Genomic DNA, 16,048 nt, shown 5'->3' with positions numbered 1-16,048 from the left:
ATATATATATATATATATATATATATATATATATATATATATATATACTTATTTAATACAATATATACATTGAAAACTTTGGTATGCAGTGAATTACCATGTACACTAACAGCAGGGAATCTTTTTGTTTGTTTGTTTTGAGACAGGAATATTTTGAGAGAGAGAACATTTGAAATAGTTTCTGTGTGTATCCCTGGCTGTCTTGGAACTCACGTAGTAGACCAGGCTGGCCTCAGGCTCAGAGGTTTACTTGCTTCTGCCTCCTGAGTGCTGGGATTAAAGGCATGAGCTCCTAGAACAAGGAATCTTAATTTGAATGAGAAGAGTCAGTCGGCAGACAAAAATAACATATAAGTTGGCGCTATTTGCTAGGAACAATGAAATACAACCAGTAACAGCCAGTAATCATGAAATCATGAACATTTCTGAAACAAACAGAAAACCTTAGCAAAACAAAACAAAGCAAAAGACAAATACAACAACAAATGAAAATGTCTCTGAGGGCCAGGAATGATGGACGGTGGCATAAATTTGTAATCCCAGCAGAGGAATATGACACTAAAGAGAGAAACTAGAACAGGAGGTGGCAAGTTCTAGGTCAGTCTGGGCTATATAATTAGTCACAGGCCAGCCTAGGATACACAGCAAGATCCTGTCTCAAAATAATAATAACAACCAAAGAAAATTTTTTTTTTTTAAAAAAAAAAACCACTTTGTATAGGTGAAATAGGAGAATTGAGGTGACAGGAAAGGGCAAGTAATATTGAGGACAGCAACAATTCTATTTGAACATCATAGAGACAAAAAAGATAAAAAAGGGAACAGTGCCCCAGATACCTTTGGGACAAAGGCCCAGCATTTATGACATTTTGTTTTCAGAAGAAAAGAGAGAATACAAGGTTAAAAGAAGATGTAAAGAAATAAAGGCAAACAATTTCTCAAATTTGCTAAAAGATATAAATCTACAGAATAAAGCAAAACTAACCTCAAAAGGCGTAAATGCAAAGATTTTCACATTTCCAAAAAGTAAAGATGAGAACAATTTAAAGGCAGGTTGAGAGTCATGTATCTGAATTCACTAAGGCCAGAGTGTTTTGGAGTTCTGGCTTTTTCAGATTTGGGAATATTTCCACACTGCTGGTTAAACATTCCTAAACTGAAAGTGGCAAATACCCCTAAATTCAGAACTTCTGAATGTTGACATGACACTTAAAAAGTTTTTGGATTTTGGATTGCAGATTTTTGAAAGCAAACGCTTAGTTCTCAAGGTATGCAAAAGTAATGGTTAAAACACATCTCAAAGGTTGGTGAGATAGCTCAGTGGTAAAGAGCACTGACTGCTATTTCAAAAGAACCAGGTTCAGTTACTAGCACCCATATGGTGGCTCACAACTGTCTGTGACACCCTCTTCTAGCCTGCAAGGTCACTGCATGCAGTAATGCACAGACATATGCAGACAAAACACACAGATATATAAAATAAAAATAAATAAATCTTAAGAATTCAAACAACAACAACAACAAAAACCCACAACACATCAAGAGGTCCCACAACAACGTGACATAAACGGTAGATGCTAAGGTACTCATTCCACTTAAAATAAAAATTATTGCTATTAATAGATAAGAATAAAATACTGTAGTTTCCAGAGTGACCACAGAAACCATCCAACAAAGAAAGTGTGGAAATAAGAACTAATAAAAATAGAACTAATAAAAATGTCTAGGTAGGCTGGGCAGTGCTGGAGCACTCCTTTAATCCCAGCACACAGGAGGCATAGGCAGGTGGATCTTCTTGAGTTCAAGGCCAGCTTGGTTTACAAAATGAGTTAACGATAGCCAGGGCTACACAGAGAAATCCTGTCTTAAAACAAAACAAAAAAGGTTAAGTAACCAAAAATAAAAATAATATTGGAAGAAAATAAAAAATAAGATAGTAGACATAAATCCTAACAGAGTAGTTATGTTAGATGTAAGTGGTCTAAATAGTTAAAGTAAAAGATAAAGACTGCCAGAAGAGTTCATTACCAACGTAGCCTCACTATGTTTTCCTTTAAGAAACTTATTTCAAACATAACTGTCAGACAGGCTGAAAGCAAAGTAAAAAAGCAATCGTATGTATTGAACAGTAGGAGTCTCACCTAAAATTCAAGTCTACTCAGAACTTCCGAATATGATCTCATATGGAAATAGAGCTTTACAAATTGATGAAGTTAAGATTAATTCATTCTGGATCACAGCTTCTCATTGCTGTGTGCAAACTGCCAGCACAGACAGTTAGCTTAATATAGTACACAAAGTTAGCCAGGCATGGTGCAACCTGTAATCCCAGCACTCAAGGAGGCAGAGGCAGGTGGATCTCTGTGAGTTCAAGGCCAGCCTGGTCTACAAAGCAAGTCCAGGATAGCCCAAGGATACACAGAGAAGCCTTGTCTCAAAAACCCAAAACAACAAGAAACCCATAATACTTAAAATATCAGATGTGACTCAAATGACCAGGCATACTCAGAGTAAATAGTTAAATAGCAGCATGTTTACTCATGAATTTGTCTTTTTTTTTTTTTAAGATTTACTTATTTATTATTTATACAGCATTCTGTCTGCATGTACCCTGCACACCAGAAGAGGGCACCAGATCTCATTATAGATGGTTGTGAGCCACCATGTGGTTGCTGGGAATTGAACTCAGGACCTTTGGAAGGGCAGCCAGCATTCCTAACCTCTGCACCATCTCCCCAGCCCGAATTTGTCTTTTCAACAAACATTCAGTATTGTACACCAGTCTCAGTTGTGAAAACAGATATAAAGCTGTATCAGTAGAGGGACAGGCCAAAAATGAGCTAGCCTGGGAGAACTAGTGAAAAATAAAATAAAAGATGAGCAGACTAGGTGAGGAGAACTAGAGGTGTGCACAAAAATGAATACTGGTAACCCAGGCAGGGAATGCGGAGGTGGAGGCAGGAGAGAGCCATGGGCATAGTGTACACAGAACAGTAAAGAGCCAAAGCGTAACATCAGAGCTCTCATATATCTGCGATTCAGGGAGAGAAGACAGCCCTGAAACACAGAGTGACCAGCAGCTCCAAAGTTATGGATACTCTGAGAGCTAGAAGAGAACAAACATTCTGGGTAGAGTTTTTAGTTCCTGATACCCTACAGTTATTTCACCATCTTTTTATACTTGGCACATGACATACAACAGTAGCCTAAACTGTACCACTCCTTCAGTGGCTTCTTCCTCTATTTCCTTTTACTAGGAAGTCTGCAAAAACCAAAGGTAGATCTGTTACATTTCTTTTCACAAATAGTTGCGCTTTCCTATGTACCGCCTCTGTGGAGACCTATCTTGACAACTATACTGGCACTGTCAAAATCAAGTCCTCCTTACTCAGAGTTGTGTTTGGTGGGAGTTTCTGGATGTTTTCAAAAGTCCTGCAGCTATCCCACAATGCTCCAGTGGTCTGCTCTAGCCTCTTTGCTTCCTTCTTCTACCTCTGCCAGGGGAAGGATGGGGCAGCGGGATGAGGAAGAGCTCCAAAATAGGGCTGAGACCCACCTGTTGCAGACCCCTGCTGGAGGCTGCCTAAGATCTTCTCACCCAAGAGATGAATCAGTCGGGTTACAACCTTGGGGTAGAAAAAGAAGGAAAATTCTGGGAACTGAAATGTCATAATGATGTTAAACAGCACACTAGTTTTCCTTTTTCAAAACTGTCAGTGACTAGAAATCAATAGAGCTATAGATGACCAGTTGCCAGATGAGACAGTGCTAATTGCCAACATGACAAATACAGGAGTTATCTGAGAGATGAGCCCTAGACATGCCTATTGGGGTGGTCTTGATTGGGAAAAGTGAGATGAGCAATACCATGCATGCATTCATTGCTCCCTGTTCTTGATTATGAATATGACAAATGTCTCCTCTTGCTCCTGTCACTGTGGTTTCGCTATTATGAGGGTCAGTAATATGGGACTGTGAGCAAAATGAAACATTTGCCTTTGAGTTTCTTTTGTCAGGGTATTTTATCACAATAAAAGAAAAAGAAATGAAGCCACCAGGAAAAAGCAGCTTGACTCTGTTGGCACAGGGTGGTTGCTCAGTCCGGGGTGACAGCAAAGAAATGGAAACATAAAAGGTGCAAAAAGTGCACACTCTGTAACCTTGAGCTCCAGGGTCTCACATTCATTCTAGGTAGCCCAGACACAGCAAAGTCAGACTGATAAGGCCACCTGAAAGTAGAGTTCATCTCAGACAGGGGCACCTGGCTTTGCTTAACATCAATTAGGTGTCACCAGCGCCACTTCCAGCAAGCTAAATTAGGGATGCTTTTTTGCCCCAGGATGGTGGGGTAATAGATAACAGAAGATCTGAATGAAACTGTTCTAATTTTTATATATAAGAAAAAAATAGTCTGAGTAGAGAAGTAAGGCAGAAAGCATGATGTTTCCAGATAAGGCTTATCTTAATTGGGCTACTGTGACAGAAGATTTGAAACACGTACAAGGCAGAAAGAAAAGAATACAGAAAATTCCACTGTCCCTTCACCCACCTCAGGAGTCCTATTTCATAAACAATCCTTTGGGAGTACTCACAGAATCCTATTATAAATGTATGAATGTTTCTCTTTAGAGGCTAAGAGCCAAAATAAACAAACACACACCTATAATAGCAAAGCAAGATAATGTACACTTTTCATACCAGCAGTGGGAGGCTGAGAGATGAGGAAGTTTGAGGCCTCCTGGACTACAAAATAAGTTCAAGGCCAGCCTGGAAACTTAGCAACACCCTGTCTCAAAATAGAAGTTAACAAGAGCTGGGGATGTAGTTGAGTGGTATAGTGCTTGCAGAGTATAACAAGGCCCTGAGCTTAATCCCCAGTATGACAAATAAACAAATTAATAAAACTGTCACATTTAAAAACAAACAAATTCAAAGTGAGACTAATCTTTTGAGACAGGGAGTTCAGCAGCCTTTTAAACCCAACAGTCCCAAAACAGAAATCATGCTAACACTCACCAGCTGGAGAACAGACAGATGGACTGAGGTGCACAGTGGGATACTGCTAGACCATTCACAAAAAAACACATTTTGTACTAGTTCATTCATGTACAATTACAAGCATGAAGGCCCTGGGTTTCATTCTTAATAACACACACACACACACAAAAAAAAAGAAGGAAAAAAGAAGAAAGAAAAGGAGAGAGAAGGGAGGGTGGGAGAGAGAGAGAGAGAGAAGGAAGAAGAGGAGCAAAGCTGGAAAAGAAAGAAAATAGACACTGGAAAGCAGTTTGAGAATAAGGACAGGATGCTGAGTGGGAGAACCATCTCCGGCTCACTGGGGTTTTCCTTTCTCTCTTGTGATAATCTTGTCACTCACAGGGAGGGAGGACAACCAGAAAAGGTAGCTGACCAACAGCTCAGAGATGCAGCCTAAGTACTCCTCTTCTACCAACCCCCACCTGCTACCAAAGCTCTCTTCAAGTTGCTGTCCTAAGCTTTAGGCATGGTGTAGCAATCTCCTCCTATATAAAAAGCCTTCCATGTTACAGGGATGCTCCTTTAGACACAGCATATTCTAAAGCAGTTCCTCAGGCTCAGAAAGTAAACTCCCCAAAACCTACCACATATACAAGGTCTCTTCCACACATAAGTGTTATATAAGCAGTAGGGTCTGCTGAAAGACATTCTCAGACCAACTGGGCTATCTGACAACTATCCGGAAAAGACATTATCCGACGTTTCTGAACCCATGCTGGGGTTCACTTTGGTGTGCAGCTGTCTTTGGGTCATGTCTACACCTGTAAGTAACCCCTCACCATATTCCTTTAAGAAATCCCAACGAAAATCACTGCTTTATCAAGTTGCAATTTGGTTGTATCCTTTACTTTCATCTGTCATCAGTTCCTTATCTGAATTTTGTTTCTGCTCATGTTTCCCCAGGAACAGTGTCATACAAAAATAAGTAAAAGAGTCCCTGTCTGAGGGCATGTCCTAATGTGTTACTTTTACAAGTTCCCACCCGCCTGTTCCATAGCGTGCCTATACACACTTGAGTAAATGCTCACCTGGGTCAGAAGTGTAGCTAGAACTCCTGTGTGCTCTCACCTGTGGGTATCTGCGCTTGATGGATGTCAGAGCTCCTGCTGGCAGCTTGGCCAGTTCTGAGTCCCGGACGGCATGCACCGTGGTTGCTCTGGCCTGGTGGGTTAGTGTCTCCACCTAAGGAAAAAGAGCCAGACTCTGGGGTCTCAAATATCAGCCAACTTTCCAGGAGGGCCAGGCTGACCACACCTGGAGTCTAGCCAAGTTTTGTGCAGGTCGGGTGTATCCAGGCTGTCTTAAGAGTTTCTATTGCAGTGATAAAATATAATGACCATAAGCAGCTGGGGAGGGAAGGGCTTATTGCATCTTATACTTTTGGGTAACAATCCACCACAGAGGAAGTCAGGGCAGGGACTCAAGCAGAGCTAAAACCTGGAGGCAGAACTAAAGCAGAGGCTGTGCAGAAATGTTGTTTATTGGTTTGCTCCTCTTGGCTTGCTCAGCCTGCTTTCTTAAACCACCCACAGTGAAATGAGCCCTCCTACACCAATCATCAATCAAGAAAATTCCCCACAATGTGGTGGGAGAATTTTCTCAGTTGAGGTTCCGTCTTCTAGAAGATGACTCTAGTTTGTATCAAGTTGACATAAAAGAGACCAGCACAGCAGCCTATAGGAGCTGTGTGGTCAGGATGCAAGAGGAGGAGCAAAATGACCTAACCAAGTCTTAACACTGTATGAAGCTAGTAGACTCTCACATGTAACTGCTTTTTAAACTCCTGGGATGTTCTAGAAGCCACAGGCACCCCCAGTAACTCTGATAGTCCTCAGACGCAGGCAAGGGCTATCTCAGGGAACTCTGAACACTCCTTCAGATAGAAATGCCTCTAAAGAAGACACATGATCCTCTAGGGGCCACATTGGCGGTATCCTGCTGAGCCTATAGGCACATGTCAGGAGCCATTCTGTTAAAGGAGCTCACTAGGCAGGTGGGCCTTCTTGCCCTGTCCTCCCTCAGTAATGGAAATAATCCCTTTCCTCCACAAGTTGCTTTTGATCAGGGTAATTTACTACAGCAATAGAAACTTAACTGAGACATGGACTATAAAGTGAGACATTATCTCAAAGAAGAGCCAGGGTAGGGTGGGGCCAGTGAGGTGGAGGGGTGAGGTGGTAGGTGGCAGACTAAGCAGGATATGGTGGGGTTAAAACAGCTAACCAGAAGATATTAAAGAATATAGGTTTTTAGGTAATTTTTGTTTGTAAAGTACAGTTACTTTTAAAAAGATACTTGTGCTTTGAGTAGAGAGATGTCTCGATGGTTTAAGAGCACTAGGCTGCAACATGAGTTCCAGGACAGCCAAGGATAGATAGTAAAACACTGTCAAGAAAGAAAGAGACAAAGAGAGAAAGCAAGAAAGAGAGAGAGAGAGAGAGAGAGAGAGAGAGAGAAAAGAAAAGAAAAGAACAAGGTGAGTGGTGATGGCACTCCAGTAGGCAAAGACAGGTGGATCTCTCTGAGTTTGAGGCCAGTGTGGTATACAGAGTGATTTCTAGGACAGACAGGGCTACACAGAGAAACCCTGTCTCAGAAAAACAAACAAAACAAAAGATCACTGGCTGCTCTTCCAAAGGATCTAGGTTCAATTCCCAGCAACCACAAAATGGTTCACAATTATCTATTTAACTCCATGTCTAGGAGATTTGATGTCTTCTTTTTAAGATTTTTTTTTTTTTTAACTCTAACCCAGGCTGGCCTAGAATTCACAAAGGCACCTGCCTTAACATTCTGAGTGCTGGTATTAAGGGCATATGCCAGCACTGTAACCTCTGATGCTCTCTTCTGGCCAATCTGGGCACCTGGCACACACATACTTGCAGGCAAAATACTCATGCATGTTAAAATATACATATTTCATGTAAGTTACTACTTTAGAAGCCTATAATCCAAATTCAGGAAGCCATGGCAAAAGGATCACCAAAATTCCAAGGCCAGCTCAAGTCCATGGTAAATTCTAAGCCTGCATGCACTAAAATAAGACTCTGTCTCAAGGAAAAAACAAACAAACAAAACAAAAGAAAAACAGCAGGAAGCTGGTCAGTAACAGCTCAGGACAGAGAAACCTGCCTATGCAGGCAGTACTGGGAAGCTAGAGGAAACTGCTAGTTACCCTCAGCCAAGTCTTTTGGATACTATCCAAAAGGGCTTCAGCACTGACTGGGTACAAATAAGCAGCCAGAAACTAGGAACCAGAATCTTGGATCTCCCAGAAGGTTAAGGCAGAGTCCCAGACAAAGGGCAGGGCCAGCAGGAAGGATAGGGGTAGTCATCTTCCTTCAGGTCACTCAGGCTTCCTCCTCCTCCTCCTCCTCTTCATGTAGCCATAGGCAAGTCCAGAGTGTCATGAAAGGAAAAGAGCGTAGCTGGCACCTACCACACCAACAAGGTCTCCTCGGCCATATTCCCCTGCCAGGCGTTTTTTCCCATCATCCTTCTGGATCACAGAGCGCAGCCGGCCACTGAGGACGATGTATGTGCAGTCAGACTTGTCCCCTTGCCTGCAGAGACACAAAAGTGCTCAGCTCAGCAGCCTAAGTTGCTTACAGCACCAGCAGGATAGAGACCCCAGGATGCAACAAATTATAAGAATATAGACTTCTTGGTAATTTTTTGGTTTGTAAAATACAGTTACTTGTCAGGTATGGTGGCACGCCATCTAATCCATGTACTCAGGAGACAGAGGCACATGAATCTATGAGTTAGAGCCTAGCCTGGTCTACATAGTGAATTCCTGGCCAGGCTACAAAGCAGTAAGTAGATCTCACATAAGTAAGTAAATAAATAATATAAAGTACAACTACTTTTCATTTTAAAATATATGTGCTAACACATACAAGTTTACTAATACTTCAAATATGTATTTTGACTTATTCTTAGCTTAAATTTTAAGCATCATAAAAACTGACAGCTGTAATCCAGTTCTGTCTATGACCTAAGCCAAGGTGAGGCCAGCAAAGGCAGTCCAGCCAGGGTCAGAGGAAAATACTGAGAACAGTTAGCACAGCAGTACCTTCACAAAAGCTACTTCAAAGAGCTCTCAGTGAACACAGGGAACTTCCCAGAAAATCATACTCCAATCAAGGACTATTCATGGAGATAACCCGGAACCCCTGCAGGTGTAGCCCATGGCAGTTCAGTGTCCAAGTGGGTTACATAGTAATGGGAAGAGGGACTGCCTCTGACATAATCTGATTGGCCTGCTCGTTGATCACTTCCCCCTGAGGGGGGAGCAGCCTTACCAGGCCATAGTAGAGGACAATGCAGCCACTTTTGATGAGAACTGATAGACTAAGATCAGAAAGAAGAGGAGAACCTTCCCTATCAGTGGACTTGGGGAGTGGCATGCATGCAGAAAGGGGAGGGAGGATGGGATCGGGAGGGGCTTATGGGGGGGTACAAAATGAATAAAGTGTAATTAATAAAAAATTTAAAAAAAGAGCTCTCAGGCCTTTTGATAGGATGATATGGGTTTATGTGCATGCACATGGCAAGATGTCTGTTCAAAATACATGTGTGTCTGTATCTATTCATAGAACCCAGGATGATGTCAAAGAATGTTTCCATGGGTGCTAGGGGTGGAGAAGTGAATATGAAAACTCATCCTCTTCATTGTACATCCTTCAAGGTATGGAGCCTGGTCTATCAACAAAACCACTATATATCAATACAGAAGCCCACTGATGCAGACACCTGCAGGCCTCTGTACACTGCACACCTCTTTATGCTGTCTACCTGTGGGTTTCTCTGTACACTATACATCTGTGAGCCTCACCTGTAGATGGCACGTCCAGCCTCTATTTCCATCCAGTCTAGAGCAAAATCAATCTGCCGAACAAAGGACGACATCCTCTTCACAACTGTGTGTGCCACACCCAGGACGATATCTGGCCGTTCCCTCATGATCCTGTCATGAAATCTCAAGTCATTTCCATTTCCATGAGGTCTCCTTTTGCCACCCCATCTTAAGTCCTATCCTACTAGGTTCTTCTCACACAATGTCATAGCATTTGAGAGCAGACAGAACCTTCAACCCCTCTGAACACAGAAGGACTCTTTGAGGAAAGAAAACACTGATTTTAGGCAGCCTTCTGCTCTACAGGAACCATGGATTTGGGGAAAATAGAAGACCACCCACAGGACTGTCCACTCCATGAAGGTCCTAAGCTCTAGGTTTTAGCAGCAGAGTTCCACCCACCACATAATGAGTACAGACAGCAAGTACACGAGGCTTACAATGCTAGAAAAGTTGCCTCAAGGGCAACTACTAACGTAGAGGACATGGAGTCTATCCTGGGTGGGTAAAAAGTGCCTAAGGTTCCGACCCAAGAATATTGCCATCTCTCTATTGACTGTATGGACAAAATGGGAAGGCAGGCAAACAGCAAGGATATCATGGCAGCCCCAGAACTGGGAGCTATGCAGCTCGTGGGCTATTTATAGACATGAGGCAAGAAAGAATCAGGGCTGATGGACTCCAGTCCTTGGCCAAGTAACAGGAGATGAAGCTCCCAGTCTATAAGAAACAGGAAAACAGATCACTGCCTCATGTATTAGATAATGCTCCCATTATATAATGTCTCTTCACTATCCCAGGGCAGTAAGATGGTGATAGTGTCAGAAAAGCTAACTGGATATAATTTTATCTACAAGATTGGATGAGAGTTCCCTTGACATTTGCTGGACCCTATCTACAGAGTGAGAAATATCTGATTAGGAGTTTTTATGCACATACAACCATATACATGCAAACAAAGACATTCAAAGGTATGTACATACAGAGAACAGTACACACAAAGATACATATGGACAAGGACACATGTAACACAGACACACATAGACAAAAACACATAAACAAGGTCACATAAATAAAAAACATTAATAGGTCGCAAATCAGACATGCATATATACAAACAAGGATATCCATATGTGCATATACATAGACCTGGACATAGACAAGGATATGTAGACACATACATACATACATACAAAAGAGGCTCAGAGAAACAAATAAGGACACAGAGAGAATCACAGACAGGCAAACATAGGCAGTAACATATGGACATACTCAAACATATGGACAAGGACATATACTGACCACACACAGGCATCCTACACAGACTTGTAGAATCACAGACACATGCATGGGCAAGGAAGGATCAGGTTATGCCAAGGTCAAAGGAGCAAAGAGAAAGAAAAAAGGCTGTGGGGTCCTGACAATCACAGCCTATTCATCCTCCTGACTATCCTTCTGAGCTTTCTTCCTGTGGTACAGATGGATGGGGCAGGGACAGGGGACAGCAGACAGACAGCATGTTCTGTAGCTCTGAGAAGATCCATGTGGCTCAAGAGGAAGGTGAACTCAGCTTCATCCTGGGGCCCCTGGCTAGCAGAGGGACCTAGGCACTGCTTTCTTTGGTTATGTCTCCCATTTGTAAAACGAGGTCCTCACCCTCAGCATACTGAAAGTACCAGAGGACAGCATCAGGGTACCAGGCCAGAGGCATTCAGGCAAGTCCTAGGAGAGGGATGCTACATCTGGAGAAAGCCTTCCCTTCCCTGCCCCTACTACTGTTTTGAAAGCACCTTGGCTGAAACATGGTTTTTAAGCTGCTGTGCTTCCACTACCTTCTGGCCCCGGACCTACCTTTCCTGTCTGAGCATCTACCCAACTTTCAGGCAGGAGAGCTACAAGGTCATAACAGACATCAGAGATGGATGAAGAGGCCTTTCAGCAATATGGATAGAGAGATGGATGCTGACTAACAAAGATGAATGTGAGGGGAGGCAGGTCAACAGAAAAAATGATGAACCAACCTCCTCTCCCCCCAGTGAACAACAAATTAAGATAATTTTTAATCTTGTACTCTAGGACTCACAGCAACAAGCAGGAAAGCTAGCAAGGGATACAGCCTGTGGCCTCTGAAGGACACATTTGGTGGACAGGCAGATACAAGTTTCTGGTTCCATGTCTAATAACAATCTATACTGAATGGTGGTAACACAGCCTTTAATCCTAGTACTTGGGAGGCAGGGGCAGGCAGATCTTTGAATTTGAGGCCAGCTTGTCTACAGAGTGAGTTCCAGTACAGCCAGGGCTAAATAGAGAAACCTTGTCTCGAGAAACAACACCACCAAACAACTATAGTGACTTAAGGAAAGAGAGTGAGCAGGACACTCCTGCCTTTCCACCCAGACCTGGTCTACTGTGAACAGGCAGATGGGCAATGAGCCAGACTCTGTTTCCAGCTCTATCTCCTAATGTATGTGGCCACAGAATGTACTGGCAGAGATATGACTGGGCCAGAGTCACATCAATAGAGAAAGCAGCTCATGCCAGTTACTACAAGCCATATGGAGGCTTTCAGAATGCATGACTTAGCCTGTGTATGGGTACCAATGTATGACACCTAAAGAACAGGTGAGGCCAGCAGTAGGCCTCAGGGACAAAGGACCCAGGAGACAGGTGAGCAGGACCGAGAGGAGCACAGAAAGTGTCTCCAGCATTCAGAACAGTTCAGGAAGAGGAAAAGGTGACTCACTCATAGAAGTGGGCCTTAGAGATGGACAGAAAGCTGCAGTCTCTGTTGGCTCTGATGGTGAACATGAGAGGCTCTCCAGTAAGTACTGCCAGCTGGCCCACCATTTCCCCCGGCTGTGTGAGGAACAAGCATGTATCCTCCAAGCTGTCGATCTTTTGCTGGTATACATGTAGCAGCCCCGAGACCACAAACAAGATGCTGACATCCTGTTAAAAACGGAGAAGGCTACCTTCAGGAAGACACATGTGTGATAGTGGCACAGTATGCCCATGGGCCCAGAACCCAGGGGAGTTACTGAGCCCCACAGAATCAGACCTGGTACAAACAGCTGGTTCTCTGCCTATTCTAGGTTATATATAACATAGCCTTGGCCACGTTTCCACTGAGGATACTGTCGCAGTCCTACAGTTAAACAATGCCTATGATTTGTTTTATTTATCAACTACTTTTTCAGTCTCAGATACACATACCTTCCCTCCTCACATGCCCTTTTACTGATCTACATAAATGTCAGCCCATTTTCCTACAGAAGTGAGGGGGCAGCCCATCCCTTTGACACTCTATAGCTACCCCTTAAGAGTCAAATATCCACGTTAACATGCAAGGCCAAATCCCAACCTTTTTGTATCTATTATGGGACTCTGCAAATCTTCTCACCTCAACCCCTTAAATCCTAGAAAAGGAGCCAGAGTAGTAATCACAAACATGGAGAAGACTGGCACCTAAGCCCTGAGCTGCTCATAGCTCCAGAAACTTCCAACCACTGTGCCCTCAGTTACAATCCACCAAGGACTGAGTTGCAGGACCAGGCAGTTCCTATGACCAGTCCTTTAGGTTCTTTACTCACCTGATCTCCCTGTTTTGACACTATGGTGCCTGCAGGAACATGAAGAAATGCTACCCGGCCATCCAACAGGGATGGGTCCTAAAACACAGAATTTCAAGAAGGAACATGAAGAGATACTTAAGTGAAGGCACAAAAGTTGTGTCCTAAGAGGGTAGAACAGAGGCCATATGGCTCTATGTGGCTCTATCAAATGCTTCTCTAAGGACTGCCTACTAACATGGACAGGGCAATATTCTGCACAAAAGATCAGTAGAATAGGGCAGAAAATGCAGAGATGCAGACCAATATGCTTATGAATTTACACAGGCAGCACCAGAAGTCAGTTTCAGTTAAGAAAGGCAGTTCATTTCATAAAGGTCACTGGCATAAAAGGCAAGACAACAAGCTGGAACACCCCTTCCATACTCATTACAAAAACCAGCCAACTGCCAAACGTTGTAGTATACTCTTACAACTCAAACCCTCAGGAGACAGAGGCAGAAGAATCACTTCATCTCAAAAGTTCAGGTCCAGCATGAGAGTTCTCTCTCTCTCATTCTTTCTTTTCGTCCTGAACTCACAGAGATCCGTCTGTGCCTCCCCAAGTGATGAGAGTAAGGCGTGTGCCACCACTTTTTTCTTTCCTTCTTCAGACAGGAGGTGCCCTTTTAAAAAAACCAACTTAGAGTTATATCTAACTAGGGTACCATCTCCTATCCCACCTGCAAAATCTGGCTTTCCTACATGCCACATCAGGTCAGGAACAGCCTGGAATCCAGCATGTCTAGGGATTGCCAGAATACCAGGAGCTTTCAGGGACTGGGTGTCTGTATGTCTGTCTATCTATATCTATATCTATATCTATATCTATATCTATATCTATATCTATATATCTATGTATATAGTAATAAAGGCATGATACTTGCAAAGGCGTGAAAAAAAGTATTGAAATTAACAGCTCTTGGTGATAGTAAAACAAAAATAGTAAGAAAGATCACTGGACACCATTAGAAAATGGCAGTAAGGGGCTGGAGAGATGGCTCGGTGTTTAAGAGCCCGTGTTGCTCTTAAACCTAGGTTTAGTTCTACGCAGTGACGTGATGGGTCAATCAACAGAGGTCATTTCTGAACCTTTACTAAACTCAAGGGAAGAAAGCTGGCTCAATAAAAGAAGCTCAAAACAAAACAAAAGACAGAAAAGAGAACCATGGTGAAAAGCTACGGGGACACATCAGCTAGTCCAGCATGGACCTCTCAGTCACTTACAGGGTTAATGGGATAACCAGACCCTATGAGAAAAACTGTGCCTGATCCCTGCCCTTCCTTGCACTATACACAAAGACAAACTGTATCTGCATTGAGGCCTGCAAAATACTTTTTTAAAAAAATATTGGTAAACTGTTATATGTTATTCCAGCTCACTAGGATTCTGGCTCTGGACATACCATTTCAGACCCAAGCATGTTTGTCTCAGAGTATGCTACAAGGCACTTTTCCAGAGAATAAGACACGAAAGGCACTGACCGCACTAGTGACTACAGAGAAAGTGAAACAGAAATCTGCCTCTATGCCTCCAGAACATTTATTTACAAATGAAAAATTTAGAGACTGAAGTGTGGCTCAGGAACAAAGTTCTTGCCTAGTATGCAGAAAACCTTGGATTGTAAACACATGCATGCACACACACACACACACACACACACACACACACAAAGTAGAGGGCACAGAGAGACAGAGTCAGAAAAAGTTTGACAATCTTCACAGCTGGTAACGATAAACCTTCTCCCCAGGTTCTGAAGGAGTAAAACTAGAGATGTTCCATTGCCTAGCATCTATGCCCAGGCTCACATCAAGGGTGAATGAGATATACATCGTGACTGAAAAAAATTGGACAACTGTAACTCTTAAAAATAACTCTGTAGCCAGCACGACAGCCCAGCCCATACCTGTAATCCCAGCACTAAGAAAGGCAGAGGTAGGTGGATCACTATGATTTCAAGGCCAGCCTGGTCTACAAAGCAAGTACAGGACAGCCATGGCTACACAGAGAAACCCTGTCTTGAAAAACCAAAACCAAAACCAAATAATAGCAAACAAACAAACAAATAAAAAATACAAAATAAACAAACCTTGTCCTGGCAGCCCCATGTGTCCACCAGCATGATTAAAGAACTAAGATCAATGTACTCACAGAATGGACAATGGGCAGTGCTGACAAGAACTAAATTCCAATTACAGGCCATCCTGTGAGTAAATCAACATGATGAACCTATGGCAAATACTCTAAAGAACATACTTAGCATGAATTACTCAGCCTAGGATCAGGTGAAATCAACCAGGGCATCTAGGAGTACAGGTTGGCACAGAGAAGGGCCTCTTTTGGGAAGAAGGTGGCTAGACTGAGATATGCATAGTGTGTTTGAAGGCTGTTCAGTTTGCATTCCGTCCATGTGCTCGTAGGATGGTTTGCAGAAATGACTCTAACTGGGCAGTAGTAACCCACATCTTTAATCACAGCACTTGGGAGGCAGAGGCAGGTGAATCTCTGAGTTTAAGATCAGCCTTCTCAATAGAGTGAGTT

The 16,048-nt window shown here is 42.9% G+C and overlaps 1 protein-coding gene across 11 annotated transcripts in view; it reads right to left on the bottom strand.

Annotated features, from left to right (window-relative positions):
• Positions 1-16,048, bottom strand: part of Pnpla7 (patatin like phospholipase domain containing 7) — a 71,413-nt gene that overhangs the window by 24,810 nt on the left and 30,555 nt on the right. For all 11 annotated transcript variants that reach the window (XM_055599923.1, XM_055599916.1, XM_055599921.1 and 8 more), the window contains 6 exons: positions 13,489-13,566; positions 12,642-12,847; positions 9,875-10,006; positions 8,477-8,600; positions 6,106-6,219; positions 3,557-3,626 (listed from right to left, as the gene is read on the bottom strand). In XM_055599923.1, the coding sequence (XP_055455898.1) occupies positions 3,557-3,626; positions 6,106-6,219; positions 8,477-8,600; positions 9,875-10,006; positions 12,642-12,847; positions 13,489-13,566 (724 nt within the window). The remainder of the gene's footprint in view (positions 1-3,556; positions 3,627-6,105; positions 6,220-8,476; positions 8,601-9,874; positions 10,007-12,641; positions 12,848-13,488; positions 13,567-16,048) is intronic.

The sequence above is a fragment of the Psammomys obesus genome, unplaced genomic scaffold, assembly GCF_907164565.1.
Source record: "Psammomys obesus unplaced genomic scaffold, mPsaObe1.curated_primary_1811, whole genome shotgun sequence".
Taxonomy (NCBI): Eukaryota; Metazoa; Chordata; class Mammalia; order Rodentia; family Muridae; genus Psammomys; species Psammomys obesus.
Note: the sequence above shows the minus strand (reverse complement) of the source record. Positions and strands in the feature narration are given on the sequence as shown.